The sequence below is a fragment of the Pediculus humanus genome, genomic scaffold (assembly GCF_000006295.1).
Source record: "Pediculus humanus corporis 1103172108215 genomic scaffold, whole genome shotgun sequence".
NCBI classification, from domain to species: Eukaryota; Metazoa; Arthropoda; class Insecta; order Psocodea; family Pediculidae; genus Pediculus; species Pediculus humanus.
The window spans coordinates 26,161-50,544 of NW_002987785.1; the positions used below are offsets into that span (position 1 = coordinate 26,161).

The 24,384-nt window shown below is 29.1% G+C and overlaps 1 protein-coding gene across 1 annotated transcript; it reads left to right on the top strand.

Annotated features, from left to right (window-relative positions):
• Positions 1–15,339: 15,339 nt before the first annotated feature.
• Phum_PHUM445580 (Neutral ceramidase precursor, putative) lies at positions 15,340–20,689 on the top strand (the record flags this gene model as incomplete). Its single annotated transcript, XM_002429599.1, has 13 exons — positions 15,340–15,516; positions 15,596–15,739; positions 16,003–16,179; positions 16,695–16,822; positions 16,898–17,096; positions 17,187–17,390; positions 17,477–17,593; positions 17,681–17,875; positions 17,966–18,196; positions 19,278–19,373; positions 19,926–20,093; positions 20,205–20,320; positions 20,419–20,689. 13 exons carry the CDS (start codon positions 15,340–15,342, stop codon positions 20,687–20,689), a joined length of 2,223 nt encoding a protein of 740 aa, XP_002429644.1.
• Between the last annotated feature and the right edge of the window lie 3,695 nt (positions 20,690–24,384).

The following is a 24,384-nucleotide window of genomic DNA, read 5'->3' on the forward strand; positions in this document are numbered from 1 at the left end:
ATGTCGACAAACGCGTCAAAAGTCGATTTAGAAGTGAAAACTTTTTCAGGTTTCGACAAACGAAATCATCGTCGTGACGGATTTTTTTTTACGCAATGACTTCTACCACCTTGTAAGAGAAGGTGAGATAGAGGAGGGAACCAACCAAAAAAAAAAAAAAAAAATTTCTAATCTTTGACGAGGGAGAAAGAGAGAGAGAGAGAGAGAGAAAAACCGCCTCCCCGCCCAAAAAAAAAAAAAAAACTTTTTCTACTTTTTATTTATTTATTTTAAGGACCATCGAATAAAGCGGAAAAAGGTAGACGTGTGCGTGACTTGAAGTTTTTCTTAATAACCACGTTAAAAAATTCACTATGACAAAAAAAAAAAAAACGCGTGAGTTTCAATTTTTTTTTTTTTTTTCACACGGACGAATTTATTGCCTCTTTTGCGTCATTTTCACTTTCGATTCGGCTTTTTTTTTGTTGCCAAAACGATAAATCGATCGATCAATCGAATCAATTACACGACTTTTCGCATCCATCATCGTCACGTTATCGTTGTCATTAACGTTATTTTCGTGGTTTTAGCCAATGTATTGTGCATTTTCCCTCTTGTTTTTCCTGTCACGCGCACGCGCACACGCGCTTATTCCACGTCGAAACTTTTTCATTTCCGGCATTGTGCTCCCTTTTCTCTCTCCCCGCCTCCCTCCCACCTCCGTTTTTCCAAATAACTCTCGTGTACTTTTCTCACGCTTTTTTTTTTTTTTTTTTCACAACCTGATTTACATACGCTTATGATAATAATAATGATGATGATGATAAATGATAATAATGATAGTAGTAGTAGTAGTGTGCATGGAGGATTACCCGCCGAGTTTTATAATCGAACGAGTCTTATTTTTATCCGTGACAAAAAAAAATTACCATCGTATTACGTGACGTGCGTACGGGTAATTTTTCACCCTTACCCACCCTCCTCCCCCTTTCCCGGAAATTCGATTTTAACATTTTCGGATCAAACAAACATTTCGATTAGAGAAGAAGAGAGAATGAGAAAGAGAGAGAGAGAGAGAGAGAGAGAGAGAGAGAGAGAGAGAGAGAGAGAAAGGGGGCAAATTTCGCCACGGCGTGTCATCGCGTAAATTTAACCGTTCGTGAATGATAATAATAATAATAACCGTTAATTATTATTATTATTATTATTCTCAGTTATTTTTCGACGTTTCTTTTTTTCTAATTTCCATATTTTCTATTTGATTTTTTATTGCCGATTTAACCATTCATCCATCATCCATCCACTTGAAATTATGTTAACTCACAAACATGGAGGAGGCAAAAAAGAGGAAAACGAATTAAAAGAAAGAACGAAGAAATGGGCAAACGAATCGAAATTTCTAGAAACTTCTTTCCTTTTTTTTTTTGGTAAAATTTTCACTCTCGCACACACGAGAAAACCATTTTTCCATCGATATCTCAATCAAGGCTGCCACACACGCACACGCGCTCACACATCCATCAATAACCAATCAAAACGTTTCGCATTCGTAATCGTGATTCGATTGGCCCAATTTTTCGGGGTTCCTAATAATAATGATGATAATAATAATAAAACAAACGAATGAGAGTTGATCGCCCTGAACGACAAAAAAAAAAAAAAAATTTGTTAATTTTATTTTAATAAAATTTTAAGTGGCGGAAACACGATGATAATAATACCTTTCGGTATATATATATATAAAAAAAAACTTTTAGGCGTGAGTAATGGTTTCCATTGACAGATCAAATACAAAAAAAGGCGGCACACCGTAAAGTACCAACTTTGAAAAAAAAAAGTCGTGCCTTACATTTCTTGTATTGGACTTTAATACACACACACACACACACATAGAAAAAAAATTAATTTAATTACCGGCGGTCACGAACCGCCGCTTTTTTCGATAATTGAGTCTTTATTAAATCCAACTCGAAGCAATCCGACACCCAACAACAACAACAACAAAAGAATAAAAAAAAAATGTTTTAATTATTAATCGACTTTAATTTTAAATGATAAAATTAAAATCGATTTATTTTAAAAATTTTCAAAGGTTGGCGGCAGCGGCGTCGGTACTCGCGAGTGACATATTATTAATTTTTTACTCCCTCGAGCGCATCACCCTTCACCCTCGACACGAAGATTAAAAACAAAAAAACAAAAAAACAAAAAAAAAAAGGAGAAATGAAACAAACGAATGAAACAAACGATTTACTATTAAACTTACGTATAAACAAACAAACAAACAAACAAACGCGAACGAAAATTAAACGAGCGATAAATATAATCGTTAAAATAGTTATGCGACGGAAACTGTTTTTTTTTTTTTTTTACAACGTTGCATTTCTTCTTATTCTTCTTCCTCCTCCTCCTCCTCCTCTTCCCCTCCCTTTTTCTGTCGTTTTTCATTTTACCAACATGACGGGAAAAAAAAAACGTTTTTTTACTCTATGCGTGAATGCGTGTGTGAGTGAGTGAGTGAGATGAAATAAAAAAAAAGTGGGAGGATGCAAATTATGTCGTAACGAACAAAGGAAAGAGAGAGAGAGAGAGAGAGAGAGAAAAGGTCACATTACTCATTAAACCTCTGAGAAAGCATTAATAATAATAATAATAATAATTTTTTACGAATGTGCAAATCGTGACGTGATTCGCAGATGATTTTTATTATTATTATTATTATTATTATCATTTATTCCTTCGAAGGTAGCCAACAAGTTTTGTAATTAAAAAAAAAAAAAAAAAGAAATTTAATGGAAAATTCGTGTAAAAATTTTTTGGAAATTTCTCCTACCCTCCCTACCCCATTTTCCCCGTTCCACGTAAATCGGCGACATTTTAAGAAATCTTTTAAATGGATCATCATCATCACTCTCAACTGATTTTCTTTCGAATTTTTCCCGCGTTTTTCTTCTCCTCTCCTCTCCTCTTCTCGAATCTTTTTCCATTACGAGCTTAAGCAATAACAAAGCAGCAGCGCACGTGCTCGTTTAAACGAACGCTCGACATCGCCATCATTATCATTATCATTATCATTATTATTATTTCTACGAGTTCGTTTTGGTTTGCTAGTGCAATGACTTTAAATTCCCTTATCAATAATATTAATGTTCCATAATCGGTTATCAATTAAAAAAAAATTTCAATAAATCAATTTTTTTTTTTTTTTATACAAATTTTCGGACGATTTGACACTGCTGCCAACTAACAAACGTCAAATAAATCATTCCATTTGAATTTTTTTTAACGACGACGACGACGACGACGACCGAGAAATTATATTAATTTTTAAATGGTGGCATCACTTAAAAATGTTTTTTCTTCGTCACATTATCCCCCATCTCTCTCTCTCTCTCTCTCTCTCTCTCTCTCTCTCTCTCTCTCTCTCTCTCTCACATTTCTTCTGCTCTTGGCGCGTGGAAAAAAAAATTTTAATTAATTAAATTAATCCTCTCGTAATCCTTTTTCCTTTTTGAAGAATCCAACTCCTTGCCATCGTCGTCGTCATCGTCGCCATGACACAAACAAACAAAATCTCGTCGACTCGAATCAACAAACGCCTTCTTCTATGCAAATAAATTCAATATTGTACTATCGAATGCGATTTCGACGCGACACTTCAAAATGCTTTACAAGCGGATTTTCTAAGTGGCATTCATAATAATAATAATAATAACAAAAAAATCAAATATCACGTTTCTTTTTTTTTTTTTTTTAACGACCACAACCGTTAAAACTTGAGAAATCTGCAAAGCAAACAAAAATCTCAGGTACAGGTTATGGTTGATGATCAATCATTCGTTTAAACGTAATAATAAAACATAAAACATTAAAAAAAAACAAAATGGCGTTCGACGTGTTAAAACCTTTAAAAAGGTAAATTATTATTATTATTATTAACGTTCTCTCTCTCTCTCTCTCTCTCCCCCTCTCTCTTTCCCTCCCTCCTCCCTTCTTCTTCGTCTTAAATCTATATATACGAAAATAGGAAATGAATTTGAGGTTGCACCTTTTCTCGGTTCGTGCAATTATCATCATCATCATCATTGTTATGAAAGCATTAAAATTTTCTGGGGGGGGGGGGTAAGTTAAATATGTAAAAAATAATTAATTACACTCGGTATTTAAAATACCTATTACGTAAATAAATAAATAAATAAATTTACAACCGTTTCGACCCGAAGCGACAAGAGACGACTTTAAATCACACAAAAAACCGTTTTTTTTTTTTTTTTTTTTGTAATATTAAATAAAATTCGATTATTATCGATATCGAAGTGCACGAATAATCGATTCTCGAACGATATATTTTTTCACTTTTAAAAAAAATACAAATAATTTCGTTATGCAATATTTAAATTAAATTAATTTTAAATTCGTATTATTTATCGAAACAAATTAAATTTTGACGGGGGGAGAGTGTGTGAGAGAGATAGAGAGAGAAACAAGTTTGCAACTTTAGAAATTTTCACCGCCGATTCGAAAACGATTCAAAAATTTCTTTTTTTTTTTTCACCCGAGAGTGAGTCGAGATAGACACAGAGACACGATTTTAAATCATGCCCTCGTCGTCGAATGTTAAAATTTTTTTAGTAATAAATCATATACATATTCGGCCCCCCCGAAATTAAGAAAGAGAGAGAGGGAAGGGGGCTCTTAATAAAAAAAAAAAAAAAAAAAAATTAAAAGAATAATGACTGGGTGCGCCCGCGCCTTTTAATGAGAGACTCCTATTAATTTTTCATCTCGAAACAAATTTTTTTTTAACTCGAGGGACCGAATGATAAACCCACCCTTCCCCCTCCCCCTCCCCCCGAATTTCGAAAAAATTTTTTTTAAAGGAAATCATCGGAAATGCCAACTTTACAAATGAATTTTGGCTACCCTGCACGCGTCAATTAAAGCTTTTCCTATTCTTATTCATCCGAAAAAAATTGTCGCGTTGTCACTTTTTCGTTTGCGTGTGCGTGTGCGTGCGTGTGCGTAAGAGTCCGTTTTTGTTAATTTTTTAATAAACGGGAGGAGAACGAGATCGTGATTTATTTTCAATAAAAAAAAAAAAAAACCAAGTTAAACAACTTAAAAAAAAAAAAAAACGAGGGTCGGGTCAATAATGATAATAATAATAATAATAATTTGTGAAACAAATAATGGTAATAAATTATCGGTTTTCACTTTACCAAAAAAAAAATTTTTTTGAAAATTTCGGCGGGAAAAAAATTTTGGCGGAAATATCAAAAAAAAAAAAAAAAAAAAAAAAAAAAAAAAAAAAAAAACAAATGAAGGGTTCAAAGTTGAAACAATCAATGAAATTTAAAAAAACTTATTGAAAGCGATGTTTTTTTTTTTAACCGACGAGTTCACGGGGTCACTTTTAAATACGGGCGTACGCACGTACTCACACACACGCACGCGCGCGCACACGCACACACATATTTATATGTATTTAAGTAAATAATGGCTCCCGGGTTTAATCGTGATCTTATATTTATTAAATTTATTACGTGTTAGGTAACGAATCCCCCCCGTGATAAATCATATCGTTTCGGTGATCTTACGAACCTTCTCCCCTCCTCCCCCTCCCTCGAGCGGAAGTGCTTCGCGATTGATTTTTGGCGGAAATTTCCGTGAATCCTTTTTGGCGGAAGAAATTAAACGAAAAATCGAAACGAACAAAGAAATTCATTGAAACGCTTTCACACAACGAATGTCATTTAATTATTATTATTATTATTATTTCTATGAATTCTCTCTATTGATTGCGTTTTTTTTTTTTAAACAAAACAAAACCCGTGTTAAATTTACAATAAACATTTTTTTTTTTTTTTTTAAATTAAGCACGTTTAAAAACGACGACGCACGAAGAAAAAAAAATAAAAAATAAAAATGTCGCGCACGTTTTCACAAAACGCGACAGACCGTAGTGAGCAAATAAAAAAAAAAAAAAAATGGCGGAAGAGTGCGGGGTTGGTGTAAGTAAAAAAAATAATCCGCGGAAAACGTTCATTCTTATTTTTGAAAAAAGTACGTTCAGAAATTTTTTTCCCGCGTAAAATTTTTCCGCCGGTTCCACGACGTTTCGAACGCCGAAACCCCCCCCCGAATCGATATTTTTCGTCGCGCGTATGTTTAACTTACGACCGGACCAATCAATCAATTAAGCCTTCGACTCGGGGCTCAAAAATTCGTGTCAAGAAAATAAATATTATCATTATAGGGTCGTATTGATAATCACGGTGGGCGATCGGACTGACGCACAGCTGGATTCACAAGAAATTGATACTTAAAATAATAATAAATTTGTCCCCCCCCTTTTCCCTCCTCCCTCCCTCTCCGTCTCTCTCTCTCTCTCTCTCTCTCTATCTTCTTCGAAACATTATCATTATCATTATTTTTTATTGTTATACGTTTTATGCTCGATTTAAAAAAAAATAAAAAAAACAAATATCGATCAATAATGGGATTATTTTTTTTTTTTTAAATTCACGATAATTCAATAAAAATTAATTGACTTCCCCATTCAGATTAATAAAAACTTAATGACAAATAACGACGATAATAATAATAATAATAATAATCATAATAATAATAATAATATTTAAATTCCCGTAACTTTTCATTTTATTTAAAATCTTTATGTAATATTTAAAGGATACCGAATCTCTAACGATCTCATTTATCACGATTTCTATCCTTTCCATAAATTACAACCGTTTTTATTTATTTATTTAATTATGAAAAATAACAAACAACTTCCGGTTTTATTATTATTATTATTATTATTATTATTATTATTATTTAGACTGTTGTAATCCCACCGATCGATATTTATTTAAACAAAAAAAAAAAAAAAAAAAAAAAAAAAAGAAGGTCGAAACCGTTTGAATTTGATTTCCTATGTATCTTAACGACCCCCTCCCCTCTCCCGTAATTTGTTCACAATTTTTTATTTATTGACAACATTGATTTTACGATTTTTTAAAAAAACGCGAGCTGTCGTCGTCTCCCACGCACGTACGCACACGCACACACACACACACACACACACGCACACGCACGACAAACTGAAAATTTCCTTTAATGATTGCGGCATGGCTTTTTATAAGCTCCCACGATGAGCGGAATCATTTTTGTTCAAGCTCCCCTCCATATCCTGTCTTGTTTTTACGACGATTTGCTTATTGTTTTAGGTGTGATTTTCTCTATGGGATCCTACTATATATCTTCCTCTTCTATTTTTATTATTATTATCATTTTAATTTTATAATAGCGATGACGTGTTTGTCAAAGTTTTCCAACACTTATTCCAGGTTCCCAACTTTAATCCCTTAGGAGTAAATGCTTGAATGGATTTATAACCTTAATAGCATCACATCAATCCTTGTAAATCTTCCTGACTCCATCTTATCCCTGAACTGGGCTCTCTTGACACCAACATCTGTGACGTAACCGGGATCAGAAGCTGCCTCAGGTCGATGTAGGAACAAGACTTGTCTCTGATTTCGTCTTCCTTTTGTTTTTAGTGAATTCAACTGTCACGTGATGTTCAAAAGCGGATGTCATCCATCCAAATACCAATCACGTGATGCTACTTGTTTCGGCCAGAACCCATTGTATCCCTTATTATTATTATTATCATCGTGTAAATTAACTTATACCGTTTGTAAAGGGAGCATTGAAGAAATTGAGCAACAAACGCAATCGACTATTCACATCGCATTTTCGAATAGAATTAAAAAGTAAAAATTATCTTTTCATTCATTCATTCATTCACTCAATCACTCATTCATTCATTTTTTAAAAAAAAATCCCCAAAGCCAAGAAAAAAAATCAAATTAAAATTTAATTAATTAAATTCATTTAAATATTTTTTAATAAGAATAACTAAACTAAAATGATCCCCATTCAATGATCCCCATTATGAGTGTTTTTTGGGGGGGGCAGGGGAGGGGAGTCAGAAAAAAAGATGAGAAACCTAACAATTAAAAAGTTCATTTTAAAATGTTTTCGAAATGATGACACTAAATAATAATAATAATAATAATAATTATAATAAGATTTATGTCTTGAGCATTTTTTTTTTTTTTTAAATTGATATGAATATTGTAACTCGAATTGACTTCCTGTTTCATACAATTTTTTTTGAATGAAAATGATTTGATTTTTTTTTTTTTTAAAACCCAAATGAGATAATGAAAATGTTATGATGAAACATGGGACAACACTTTCGAACAACAATTCATTATGTTTTCTAGTTAAAAAAAATTTCACACCAATTATTTTAATCGTCTCATTCTTAATTATGAATTATGAAAACGAAACAAGAACAAAAATGTTTCATCCTCCTCCTCCTACTACTACTGCTACTGCTCTACCACACATCTTACACCGAATGAAAAATGTTAACATTAATTTTTTTAAAAAAATTATATCGAACAATTGTAATAAATCAGCAATTTAAACCAGCAATTCGATATTCTCATGCACACATTAAATGAATTTGTCTTATTCGTCATTATTTTTCCCCTCATATAAAATTCATCGAATGTAATTTAAAACATTGAATCAAATTCAATCAGTCAATCAATCAATCAATCATGAATGTTCCATGTCACTCACTCGAGTACCAATAATAAAGATTTGTTCATTCGCAAAATAATAATAATAATAATAATTAATACTTACTATTGTATTGATCGAATGTAATTAACATTCACTTCCAATTAAATTATTACTGTAATTTTTTAACTTTTAAACAAACAACACATTTTAAATTACTTTAACGCGTGTAAAACTATTACTGGTAATAAAACACTTGGAGAAAAATTTAATTTTTATAAAAAACACATCATTATGAAAAACTTGTCTTCATTCAAAATTTTAAATTTTGAATTTTTGCCGGCGTGAATTTTTTTTTTTTTTAAATTAATCTTTTTAATTGATATTATTACTATGAATGAACAAACATAATAAAAGAGTGGCAATAAAAAAAAAAAAAAAAAAAAAAAAAAAGAAATAAAGCTTTCCGTTAGCGATAACGATATGACCGTGAGGTCAATCGATTATTATTATTATTACTACTACTGGAAAGCTTCATAACATAATCCCATTGACAATTGAATTTTTAAAATTAAATCGATTCGACATTTAAATTAAAATCAATGTGATCATTATTATTATTATTATCACGTTATTAATTATTAATATATGTAAATGTTTAATAAAACTTACCTCCTGTACGAATCCGAGAGGAAACGATCCGAAATCCATTCTGAAAACTTTTTTTTTTTTTTTTTTTTTTCTCTTAACGAAAAAATTCACACACAGACATTTTTAACTTAAACACTTCATCCCACATTTATTTACAGTTTGGCCAACTGTTGAAATTTTAATTTTTTTTAAGCTCCTCATTCGTCATCGAATCTTCCTTTTCTTCTTTTGTTTTTGGATTTAAAAATTGGCATTTTACATCGTTTTAAATCGATCGTGTGAAAACATTCGACCTAAAATACACAAATTATTTTAAATAACGATAAAACAAATTAAAAAAAATAAAAAATTTTATTGAAAACTCACTGAAATTACACTGCCATCTACCGATCGAAAAAATAACTAAAATAAATATATGAAAAAAAACAAAATAACGATTTTTTTTTTTTTAACTTTTTTATATAATTATTTACGTTTGTTCGAAAAATTTTCAATCGGATAATTAATCAAAATTACAAGTGAACGAGAACACATGAACTTAATCAGGACAAAAAAAAATTTATTAATGGAGTTTTAAATAAGAGGTAAATAAAAAACAAAAAACAAATTCGATAATAATCGTTTCAAACGTTGGAAACGGTTTTTTCTGTTATGTAACCGGAAACATGGATAAAGTAAAAGTTAAAGCAGTTTAAAGTTTGTTTTATTTTTCCGACACTAGAATGCGTTGCTGCGCAATTAACGGTTTTTTTCTCTCTTTCCAGAATTTCCGCCATAATTAATAAAAAAATCTGTTACTTTCGCATAATTAAAATTTCTCTCTCTCTTTTCAATTTCAAATTCATGACGTCGGTTTGACCTATTGTTATTCTAACAAACAAACAAACAAACAAACAAACAAACAAACAAATTGTTTTTAACAGTTAATTATAAAATTGAAAACAAAATGCGCGACAAAAATAAGGTAAATCACTAATTTATTTATTTATTTATTTATTTGAATTTTTTTTTTCGTTTAACCTACTTTTTTTTTTAAATTACTCGTTAAAAAAATAATAAGAAGCTTTAACTAAACTCCTCCATCTTGAATTTTTCTTTTTAAAAAAATAGAAATGGCATACGCGCGTCAAAACGTATTAATTTAAAAATAAAAACGAATAATAGAAATCAATTGAAACGTTAATTAACGATAAAAAAAAAACATGGCGGATTTGTAAGAAACCCTCCTCTTCTTCTCTCTTTAACATTGGATTTTTATACCCGAGAGCGTTTTTTTTTTTTTTTTTTTGTGAGAGTGAGTATTTTAAGAACAAACTGGTTTAATGGTTACGTTTGTTTGTTTGTTTGTTTGTTTGTTTGCCTGCTTGTTGACCGATTTAATAATGTCCACGTTAAATAATAACTAAAATAACGAATTTTTTTTTTTTTTTTTTTTTTTTTTTACGGTTCGTAAAGTAATATCGTGAAAGTTTTTCCATTATTATTATTATTACAAAAATAATCGTATATCGAATAGTTATTTCGATTTCTCGAAATCGCGTGCTATCGAATCGAGTGTCAAATTTAAATCATACATATATACACATACTCAACACGCAAAAGAGTGAGTAAGTAAGTAATGATAATAATAATAATAATTTTTTTCTTTTGTTTAACTTATCACCCTATTAATAATAATAATAATAATAATGTTTGGATAAAAAAAAAAGAAAAAATTTAATTAGGTCGATAAAAAGTAAAAAATTTTCCGATAAGAAGAAGAAAAAAAAATTTTTTTTTGTTTTTTTATTACCCTTCGTATCCCTCCCCCCTTCTCTCCCTCTTTTCCCCCCTGCCCCCCTCGAATCCGGGGATAAAAATTAAATAAAAATACTCGTTTAATGTTATGGTGGAAATGATTGACGTAATTTTTTTTTTTTTTTTTTAAATTAATAATCGTACCTGATATCTATCGAATGTGAGGTTCCAAAAAAATTTTTTCCATGTCCTCAATGAGATTTTTTTTTATCGTTTCCGGTTTTCCTCCTCCGCTAAACGCTCGTCTGCCCCTCTCCCCCTCTCCTTCTCTCTCTCTAGACTAGAGATTACATCAATGATGAAAACGTACCTGAAATTAATTAATTTACGGAAAATTAATCAGAATAATAACGAAAAAAATATTAAAAATAATAATTTTAAAAGATATTTTCTCTCTCTCTCTCTCTCGTATACCTGAAAATAAGAAAAATTCTAAAAACCTATTATTGAACCTGTAATATAATAAAACCAATGTTTACCTTATCAACCTCGTTCGATATCATTTCATTATTATTATTATTATTATTATCATTGATCTAGACCCAGAAATCTAAATTAAATTTTTTTTTTTTTTTTACATGCGTGACGGTCATACCTTGTTGTACGAAGGTAAATTTTTTTTTATTACGTAATTATCGATCAATGAATAATATTCATCGCTTTCAAATCGTCACGCTCATTATTATTATTATTATTATTATTATTAATAAAAATAAAAAAAAACCGGGGAGGGGGAGGGGGGAAAGGTATTCTTCTCATTGTACTTTTTTAACCGAAAACATTTCGTTACGTAATTATCAATTTACGAACCCAACAAAAAAAATCATTATTATTATTAATTATTATTAAAACGAATGTAAACGAACCTAGGGAGAGAGAGAGAGGGGGGAGAGAAGGTTGTTCAATTATTAAAAAAAAAAAATTAATTTTTTGACCATTTTTTTTTTTTTTTCGTTACGTTTTGAAACACCCTCGAGTTATTAAAAACGCATCAATTTCAATACGCTAACATGGGGAGTTTAATTTTTTTTCTTTCATTGATTGATTGATTGATTGATTGAAAGGCAAATTTCACGGTTCGAATATTTTTCATTTTAACATATTACAAAAAAAAAAAAATTAATAATAATAATAATAATAATAATAATTTTTTCCGCGATGAGTCGTCGGAAAAAAAAAAAAAAAAAAACAAAAAAAAAATTTTTTTTTTTATTGGATTCATTATTTGCTATCGTTCGTATGAGGGGAAGCAAAAGAAAAAAAAAAACGAATTTTCCCTTCTTTTGCTAGCATTCAAGTAATTTTTTTTTTTATAAATAAAAAACATCTGGAGCGGAAATTGTTTTGTAAAATCAATTTGTAAAATCACGCAAAAAAAAAAAAATAACAACAACAACAACAACGCCTTTTACGTATTATTTGATTGATGCTTTAAAAAAAACAAACACGAATGAATATTTATTATTATTATTATTTAAAAAAAAAAAAAAATTGTTTTTGTTGTTGTTGTTGTTGTTGCAACACTGTTTGTTTCATTTTTTTTTTTTTTAAACCGGAAATCCATATTTTTTTTTTTTTTAAAAAGAAATTTCTGTCGAAACGAATTAGATAAAAATAAAAAACGAGTGTTGTTGTTGTTGTCCGTTACAATTAAATCAAAAACAATTTTTTTTTTTTTTGTAATCGAAGTAAAAAACTTTAAAAAAAAATAAAAAAATTCGTCGTGTCATTAGCTAAATCAAAGTCCTTTTTTTTTTTTTTTTTTTTTTGAAATGTTTGCAATTTTGATTGGAAATCGATCGAGAACGGGGGGTTAAAAAAAAAATTCGCGGATTATAATTAAAAATTCTCATTTAGATCCTTCTTCCGGAAGGATGATAGAGAGTTATGGGAGAAAACGGAAACGGAAATCGAGTTTCCCGAGTGCATGTGATATTATTCATTTCATTTCCGTTACTATAAATCGAACAATATACCTTGACAATAAAAAAAAAAAAAAAAAATTGATTACGTCCTACCTTGAACGTCGCTTCCTATTGACAAATTTCCTACCCAACATTTTCTTCTTCATTTTTCTTCTGCTTTTTTTTTTTTAAATTGGCCTAAATCCAATAAATAAATAAAACGTGCATATCCGAATCCTTCGTTTATTTATTTATTTTTTTATTTTTTTTCAAAATTGTATATTCGTGTATTGAATCATCAATCAATTCCTTATTTTTTTTATAACGTTTCAAAAGGTAAAGGTTACCTGAAAAATTTATTATTATTATTATTATTATTATTATTATTGTTAGCGAGATAAAATTTAATTTTTTTTTTTTTCTTCTGCTTCCTACATAGATAACAGACATTTTTGTTTTTCTTTTCAAGTTTGTTACAAAACAAATTCTTGCGTGAATCATACTCGAAATTTTTTTTTATTTTTTTTGTTAAATCATAATCGTCTCGTTCCACGACTAATTCATAAAAAAATTTACGCAATGGCGAAAATAACCGTCGATAATTTAATATTATTATTATTATTATTATTATTATTATTATTATTATTATTAACGAAAAAAAAATATTCAAACCGTAATCATCCTCACGCGTTTGTGTTTACGTTTCCCCTCCCCTACCCTCCCCGCTAAAACCACGACGAAAATTTATCAAAGTTTTAAAAAATTTCTATTAAAAAATAAAAAATTCATTGAGGATTTTAAAAAGCAGACGACGACGGCGACCGACGTAATCCAAAATTATTATTATTATTATTATTATTATTATTATTATTATTTTTTAATTACACGCTTGTCTGTTGTAATTGTAAAAAGGAAAATTTTTGTTTTTTCTTTTAGTTCTAATGTAAGCCACGACAGCGCTACAATCGACACAATATAAAAAGGATTAAAAATAATAACGAACGAATGAACAAACGAACGAATAAACGAACGAACGAACGAATGATTGATTGAATGAATGAAAATGAAAACAACAAATAGAAATTTTCTTAAACCTTAAAAAAACAAATAATAATAATAATAATAATAAAAATTAATTTTCAAAGTAAATTCGAAAACATTTTCCCGAACGTTTATTGATTTAAATTATTCGATTGCCTATCGTCTACGTTTTAAATTTATTATACTCAATCATCATCATCATTGTTATTATTACTTAACTTAGAAGTTTAAAAACCATTTTTGTCACACTTTCCATTTACTCATTAAGAGTGAATAAATATTACATATTTTAACCTTGCTAAAAAAAAAAAAAAAAAAAAAAACATAAAAACCATAAAAACCAGTTTTCTTATAAATGCCAAGGAATTACCCGGTTAGCTACCATATTCTTTTTTTTTTACTTCATCTCCTTCCCCCCCTCCTCCTCCTCCTCCTCCTCGATAAAAACGTATGCGTAATCGAACGAAATTAATTACCGACGATTTCTGAACGCACTTTATGTGACGTCATTTAATCGAAATTTAAATTTTTTCCCCTCAAAACTTTCCCTTTTTGTGTTTATTTAAAGGCAAACGAACGAACGCACGAATCGAACGTGTCAAATCAATAATAATAATAATAATAATAATAAAATTTTAAATTTTCGTATGACGTAAAACATTTTTTTTTTTTTTTTTTGGTCAAATTAAATTAATACGCTTAACAAATGACGACGACAACGAACCGTTGATAATTCGATAGTATAAACGTAGTAAATGATGTAGAAAATTATTATCATTATCATTATTATTATTATTATTATTAATAAACATATTACCTTCGAGTTGAAAAACAAAGTTTTCTTGTCCATTCCCATCACGGGGTAGAGAACTTGATGACAATCGTGATGTATCAGTCGTCGACGAGTACCTGAAAGTGATGGAATAACGTCTTAAACATCTCGCAAATATTTACGTACATCACGAGTAATTATTATTATTATTATTTTAGTGAAGTTTTTGTTTTCGATTTCGTTTTAATTATTATTATTATTTAAAAAAAAAAATCGAATTTATTCTTTGCTAAAAAAAAAAAAAAAAACGTTTAATTTTATTTACTCGCAATCGACGACTTATATTTATTTAATTTATTTAAAACGAGGTATTATTAAATAATATTTTCCGTACCTGTTTTCTAAAAAGTCTTATCATTATTATTATTATTATTATTTTCTCTTAAATTCATTTCAGGTTGAAAGTAAAAATTTTTTATTCAATAAGCAGCAGCAGCAAGAGCAGAAATTTTTTGTTCCGGGCTTTAAAAATAATTAATCGTAATAATAATAATAATAATAATTAATTAAATAGTTAATGAAGAGGAATTAAACGCGATGCAATTTTTATTAATTTTTAACGAAAAATTTAATCGTGATAATAATAATAATAATGCCGCGTTTTTCCTGTCGTTTTATTTATTTCTGTCGAATTTATTTCTTCTTATCAATGGAGAATATGATATCGGAGTGGGAATTGCTGACGTTACGGGACCTATAACCGATATTAATTTTGTAAGTAATTGCGGGGACGACGATGATTGATTGATTGATTGATCGATCGAAATTATTATTTATTTAATTGTTAAAACAGATGGGCTATGGAAAATTCGAACAAGTCGGTAAAGGACTTCATTTGCGACAATGGGCTAGAAGTTACATAATCGATGATGGAAATCAAATTTTGGTTTTTGTCAACGTTGATGTTGGTATGATTGGTGACGGATTAAGATTACAGGTAATTGTATCGACTCTCGATTTAATAATAATAATAATAATAATAATAATAATAATAATAATAAAAAGTGTAATTTTTAATTCCCTCTCTCATCTTCTACGAACGCGCGTTATTTTAATTAATTAAAATTTATAATTTTTTTTTTTAAAATGTCTTTTAATTAATATTAATTAAACGATAAGAATTTTCTTTTTATCTTTCTACGACAAAATAATATTACTTTGTTTAATTATTATTATTATTGTTATTAAACATTCGCACAGGTTTTAAAATCTTTGAAGGAAATTTACGGGGATGCGTATAATTCGCAAAACGTCATCATTTCCGGTACGCACACACATTCGGCTCCGGGTGGTTTTCTCATGCATTTCCTATTCGATTTACCCTGCAAGGGATTTTCCCGAGAAACGTTCGATGCTCTCGTCGATGGAATCGTCAAGGTATGAGCACGCACACACACACACACACACACGACTCAAAAAATTGAAAAGGTTAAAAGGTCGTCGGGGGTGGGGGGAAACGAAAGGGTTTAAAATAACAAAGGTTATTTATTATAGGTTTAATAATATAATAATTACCATGACCTTTGACATTTTCATTTTAATAGAAGACGCGTTCGATACATTTTTTTTTCTACAAACAAACCTTTTCCCCTCGAAAATGGCGGAGAGAGTATATACGTAAATCTCACATCGTAAAAAAATCGTACAAAATTTTTACCGTTTGGAATTTTTAACGTGTCAGAAGACGACACTTCTCTCTCTCTCTGTTAATCGATTCCATTGTTTTTTATTCTAATTTTTTTTACGCACTCGAATGCTAATCATTACACAGCAATCCTACTTACTTACTACCCGCCTTATTTTTTTAATTATTTCCTTTTAAGTATATATTAAAACAAACACGTGACGAGGAGGAAAACCTTTGTACGACGGCCATTTTTGTTTGTTTACAGAGCATATCTATGGCACATTTGAATAAAAAAAAAGGAAATATTTTTATAAGTAAAGGTCATTTATACGATACGAACATGAATCGAAGTCCTACGGCATATCTCGAAAATCCGGAATGGGAAAGAGCTTTGTACGTATATTTTCCGTTTCCCTTCCCCCCCTCCGCCATTTCCGACGTGTGAATAAATAAAAAAAAAATTTTCAGGTATCAAAACGACACGGATACGGAAATGATACAATTAAAATTTATATCCAACGATAACGTACCCATGGGAGTAATCAATTGGTTTCCGGTTCATCCGACTAGCATGAACAATACAAACACTTTAGTTTCTTCCGATAACGTCGGCTATGCATCCATTAAATTTGAAAAAATGATGAATCCTAATCATCTTTTGGGAAACGTGAGCCCCAAAACAATTTTTTTTTTTTTTTTTTTTTTTTCCAACAAGTTTTAAAATGTTAGAAACGAATTTCTTGATTGTTTTTTTTAGGGCCCTTTTGTCGCTTCTTTCGCGTCTACGAATTTGGGTGACGTTTCGCCCAACATAAGAGGACCGAAATGTCAAAAAACAGGATCGCCCTGTAATATAATGAGAAGTACTTGCGAGGAAGATGTTTGCATAGCATCGGGCCCTGGTAAAGACATGTTCGAAAGCACGGCCATAATCGCAGATAGATTATTTCAAAAAGCGAGAGTAAGAATATCGAAAATTATCGATGGATGGATCGATCGATGGATCGATATCGCGAATCGAAACGCGTAACAAAAAATTTGTTTCAGGAACTTTGGGGGGGATCGTCGGAAAAAGTTTCCGGACCTGTTAAAATAATTCACCAATACGTCGACATGCCGAAAGCGGAAGCCGAAATTAAAAATGCCGAAGGGAAAACCGTTAAAGTAAATAATAAATTTCGAAACGAATTCGCGAATAAACAAAACAATTTTTTTTTTTTTTATTTTGGTTACTTACCTCATTCTCAACAGGTAAAAGGATGTCCTCCGGCGATGGGTTACAGTTTTGCTGCGGGAACCGTTGACGGACCTGGTGCATTTTCATTCAAACAAGGAACTCTATCCACGAATCCAACATGGAACATCGTGAGAAACATATTGGCATCACCTACGGAAAACGATATTCTATGTCAAGCACCTAAACCCATATTGTTAGCCACGGGAAGAGTGAGCAAGCTTTTGCATTTTTATATCCCTTTCCCCCACCCCCACCCCCACCACACCCCCCCGATTTATAAACTTTATTTTAATCCGCAGATGAAATATCCATTCGATTGGCAACCGAGCATAGTATCGACTCAATTGGCACTCATAGGAAACGTCGCTTTGATTGCCGTACCTGGAGAATTCACGACAATGTCCGGTAGAAGAATGAAAAAACAAATAACGAAAAGAATGATGGAAAACGGTTTGGTTAATCCTTGGCCGATTATCGCGGGTTTAAGCAACACTTACAGCGACTACATAACCACGTTCGAAGAATACCAGGTTAAAACAATATTATTATTATTATTATTATTATTATTTCGAATATAAAATCCGAATAAAAAATGGCGCGGAATTATCACGAGTCACAAAAAAAAATTTTTCTGTTAAAAATCGAGAACGAACAATAGGAAAAAATCTTATCAATTAATTTTTTTAAATAAACGTTTTAACGACATTTTTTTTTTTTTTTAAACGTGACTTTAGACGACAGATATTTTTAATTTTGTTGTGTTGGCAACGCGTTCGACATTGTATAATGCTTACCCCCAAGCCAAAATTTAAAAATTTCTATTTCGAATATGCATATGTATATTAATATCGAACGTAACGGTTTTTTTTCTTTTCTAAGAAAAATAATTATGCAACTTATAAAGTCAAAAATTTCTAAATTTAATAATTTTAATAATTTTTGTTGCTAAATACAAGAGAGAGAAAAAGGAAGAGAGAGAGAGAGAGAGAAAGGGAGAGAGAGAGAGAGAGGAGAGAGAAAGAGAGAGAAAGATCCCGTGAAAATTTATTCGGATTATTTTAAATAAAATTTTAACAAAATTTAATTCGTAAAAACTTTTGAAAATAAAAACCCAGCAGACGATATTTTTTTTTTCTACTAAAATATTAAAATAGAAAATTTTTAAATTCACGACAGTGACAACGACAACGATGACGACATAAAAAAAAATAAAAGTCAAATTAAACTTGACATTTTTTCTCACACGTTAAATCTTAAAATAATAATAATAATAATAATAATAATAATAATAATAATAATAATAATAATAATAATAATAATTGTCACTTATTTTCGCGATAGCGAATTCTCGTTAAAAATGGCGTTTTTCCCCTTCCCACCCCCCCCCCCGATGACCAACTTTACAAAAAAAAAAAAAAAAAAAATCGAGCGATCGTGATCGGGTAATAAATTCGATAAAAAGGTTTTTTTTTGAGGAGGGAGAGGGCGGGGTAAAAGATCAAAATTAATAACGTCAAACGAAGGTTTTTACCCTTTTCGTCAATTTTAATAAGTTAAGAGAAATTCTTCTTCCTCCCTTTCATTAAAAAAAAAATTTTTTTGTTTTTTCAGGTTCAAAGATACGAGGGAGCATCGACCATATTCGGACCCCACACTTTAACCCTCTACCTTAATCAATACGATAAACTCCTGAACGCGCTTTTTCAAGTGAGTGCAAAAAAAAAAAAAAAATTCGTCGTCTGTGACCCTATTTAATTCGCGCCAAAATTTAAAAAAAAAAAAAAAATTCCCTGTCCTAATTTTTAAACAAACAAAAAATCGTAGTAGAGTACTATTTATTGCGTTTGTTTACGAAACACATTTTAAATTATAAATGTTTTTTTTAAAACAAACAAACAAACAAACAAACACTCTACTACCATTTTCGAAAAGAGAGAGAGGAGAGAGAGAGAGAAAACAACAACAAACAAACAAACAAACAAACATTTTATACGATTAAAAATTAAAAAATAAAGACTTTTTCCGGATGTTTAAATCAACACTCGAAATGTAAATGGAAAATTTACAGTATTATTATTATCATCATCATTGTTTTCTGTTTTTTTTTTTTTTTTTGGCCAAAGTTGGCAAAGTTGTTTGTTACCAACTTAGTTTTAGCCAACTTTCGAATTTGTTAATTTGAGATAACCTTTTTTCTCTCTCTTTCTCTCTTTTTTGATAATTTATTTACATATTTTTTTTGTTTTTGTTTTTTAATAGAATAAGAGAATGGATTCTGGTCCTGAACCGCAAGACCTTTTATCGCAAAAATTTTCCTTCATCACGCCCGTTGTTTATGATTTTCCTAAAATCGGATACACTTTCGGTGCGGTTTTGGAACAACCGGTCAACGTTTCCGGTCCCGGTACAACAGTCCGCGCCAAATTTGTAAGAATTCAATTTTTTTTTGAGAGAGAGAGAAAGATTTAAAATATTAATTATTTTTAATGATAATAATAAAACGTTTCATTTTTTTTTTTTTTTTTTTATAAAAATCAGCTTGCCGGAAATCCAAGAAACAATTTAATGCACGGTAAAACTTATTGCACGATAGAACGTCTGAACAGCGAAAATAAATGGATGGTTGTAGCCACGGATGCCGATTGGGAAACAAAGTAAGAAAATACAAGACACCACGAAAATTCGTTTTTAAACATTAATATTAATGATAATAACAATAATGATGATGATTATTATTATTATTATTTAATAGAATTAAATGGAGTCCGATAAATCATTTCACACCCGGTAATTCAATAACCGTCGAATGGACCGTGCCTGATGACGTCACGCCCGGAATTTATAGGATTAGACATTTCGGTCATTCGAAACATTTTCTCGGAAGGATTTTTCCCTACAGTGGAACGAGCGACAAATTTCAGGTAACGAACTTACATCATCCCTCCCCTCCTCTCCCATTCCCCCCCCACACACACACCCACATAATAATAATAATAATTTTAATTGCTGTTAGGAAAACATGAGCCGTCATCGCGAAATAACGCGAAAAAAAAAATTAATCCGCGATATTAACATTTAACGAGATTTATTTCCGTTACAAAAAAAACGGAAGCGGAAATTCAAAAAATTTTCTTTCTTTTTTTTTTTTTTTTTTTTTTTTTTGGAAAAATCAATAAGATTGATGACGTCACGTTTTAAATACAAAATAAATAAAAAAATTTTTTTCCGTTTACGTTTAATTACGTGCAAGTGAAAATCCGCGACTTTTTTTTTTTTTTTTAACGAGTCCCCCCCCCCCCCCGCGAAAATACTAAACGTTATGCGAATGAAATTTTTTAAAACCTAATTATAAAAAAAAAAAATAGTTGTGGAAAAGAAAAAAAAAGGGTAAATTGTTTTTTTTAAATTCAAATTTACCCACCATTAAACACGACAAGGCTACTTGTCGGGGTTTTTAAGTATTTATCCGAGGTTTCTACCCGATTCCTTAGGGACAAATACTCCAATTTCGGTGGTGCCACTTATTATAAGATAGCACCACATCAATTCTTGAAGGTCTTCCTGAGTCTTTTTCGATGGGAACGATTTGTCTCCTGAACTGGGCTCCGGTGACTAACATCTTTGGAGTGGCCAGGGTCAGAAGCAGTGAAATTCACATTCTCGTCGAGCTGCCTCAGGTCGACAGTAGAACAAGATTTGTTTTTGGTTCTTACTTTGTCTTGTTCTCATTTTTTTTTTTTTTTTTTTTGCTCTTTTTAAGCCAACGGCACGTGGCGTTCTCAAACGGTCACCCATCCAAGTTTGCACCACGCCCGATGCTGCTTAACTTCGGTGATCGTACGGGAACCGGTGTGACCAGCACGGTATGGCCGTTGACTTATTATTATTATTATTATTATTATTATTAAAAAAATCCTTTGTGCCGAAGTGTCACGCTGGTATGCATTACGAATTAATTGAATGCAAAAACTCGATGAAAAAAATAAATAAATAACACGTTAACCGGATAAAGTTAAAATCTCATTTATTCAAACGTAAACGTCGAATTAGTTTTTTTAGTCATCCGTCATTTTTTTTTTATTGTTATATTAAAAAAAAACATCAAAAATATATATATATAATAATAATAATAATAATAATAATAATAATAATAATAATAATAATAATAATAATAATAATAATAATAATAATAATAATAATAATAATAATAATAATAATAATAATAATAATAATAATAATAATAATAATAATAATAATAATAATAATAATAATAATAATAATAATAATAATAATAATAATAATAATAATAATAATAATAATAATAATAATAATAATAATAATAATAATAATAATAATAATAATAATAATAATAATAATAATAATAATAATAATAATAATAATAATAATAATAATAATAATAATAATAATAATAATAATAATAATAATAATAATAATAATAATAATAATAATAATAATAATAATAATAATAATAATAATAATAATAATAATAATAATAATAATAATAATAATAATAATAATAATAATAATAATAATAATAATAATAATAATAATAATAATAATAATAATAATAATAATAATAATAATAATAATAATAATAATAATAATAATAATAATAATAATAATAATAATAATAATAATAATAATAATAATAATAATAATAATAATAATAATAAAAAGGACTTTAATATGGAACAAGATAAAATTTTAAAAGGCGGCTTAAAGAAGGTTTCCTTAAACCTTTTTTTTATTTTTATTTTACGTTTTTCGTTTTTAATTATTTTCTAAACCTTTCTCTTCTCTACAAACGTGATATGTTTTTTTCTTTTGTGTCTTTGATAAAAAACCGTTTGTAAAAATTTTTTTTTTTTTTTTATGATAAAACCTCAAAAATGAAAGAATTTAATAATAGTGATAATAATAATAATAATTTTTTAAATACGTTTTAACGAACGCCGTTTAAAGAAAATAAATTAAACAACGACGGAAAAAAATAAAAATAAAAATGGCGGACGAAAACGAAATTGAAATTTTTCCAATCGATTATCTTATTATTTTTTTTTTTTTCAGGTATCGAACGGTAATAAAAATGAAAAAATCCAATTGATAAATGCTCACGAACCTTTTTTTATTTACAATTGGGGATAATTAACTTTAAAAAAAACCTAAAAGTTTCACAAAAAAAAAAAAAAAAAAAAAAATGAAAAGGAACGATTCATCGCGAGAAGAAAACAATATTAAAAGAAAGTATTAACGGTCAACGGATTCGTATGACGTCACGTGTAAAAGCAGAAGACGTATGTGACGTCAAACCGCGTCATTTCCTTTCAACCAATCAAATTAATTTAAATGAAAATGTGAATGTGATCACGTGATACGATGCGTAATGGTGGAACGAAAAGAAAATTTTTTAATTACGTTTTTTTTTTCCTTTTTTTCCTTTTTTCCTTTTTTTTCCTTTTTCCCCTTTTTTCCTTTTTTTTTCTAGTATTATTGCGTGGTATTTAAATTTTAACGTACGTAAAACAAACGTTAAATAATATTATTTATATTTATATACGTAAATACGATAATTATGTCGTCGTTTCATGATTTCTTAACGGTTTTTTATATTATTTATATTCGAAATTTTATTATTATTATTATATATACAAATAATTATTTCGAAATATATATATATATGTGAAAAATATCGTTAAAAGAAAATTCGCGACGAAAATAATTATTCGTTTTATATATTTATTTATTTGTTCGTTTGTTTGTTTGTTTGTTTGTTTGCACGCATTCACGTAAACGAAAAAAAAACGTTTTTTTTTTTACAACGACGAACGAATACAACACATTTTATATATTATTTATTTTTTAAAATAAAACCCACACGATTATTATTATTTTTAATAAAAAAAAAAAAAAAAAAAAATGGATTCACTTACCCCCATTAAATCAAAAAGAAAATCTTTTTTTTCCTACCCCTCCGTTCCAAACGAAGCGATATTTTTCTTCCCCTTCCTCCATCATCTTATTATTATTATTATTTTTCCTGGTAAGGTAAAAAACAACCTAAAAAAAAAAAAAAAAAAAAAAAAAAGAAAATTTTGAATTATTATTATTATTATTATCATTATCATCATCATCATCATTATTATTAATATTTTTTTTTTTTTTTTAAATAAAAACAAACTTTTAACCTTCTTCTATTTTTTGGGGGGAAGGGAAATTGAGGGGGGAGATGGGTGTGTGGATTGGGGACGGTTCGGGACAGGTGAAGGGGGGGAGAGAAAAGGTTGGAGAAAAGGATAAAACCGTTAAAATCCTAAAAGGTTTTTTGAAAACCCAAATTGAAATTTTTTTTTATTTTTTTTTAAAAAAAAAAAAAAAAAAAAAAAACAAATCATTTTTAAATAATTTTTAATAATTATTAACATTATTATTATTATTATTATTTATTTATAAAAAAAAAATTAATTTTTTATGTAAAAAAACATTTAAAATAAATAATAATAATAATAATAATAATAATAATAATAATAATAATTATAAAAAATGGCTTTTACAAATTTTTAATTTTTTTATTTTTGCTATAAATATTTAAACGAGTATTTATTTTCGATATTAACGATTTCAGAGGGGAGACAGTCGGGGGGACGCGCGGGGGAAAAGGAAAAAAACGATAAATAATAATAATAATAATAATAATAAT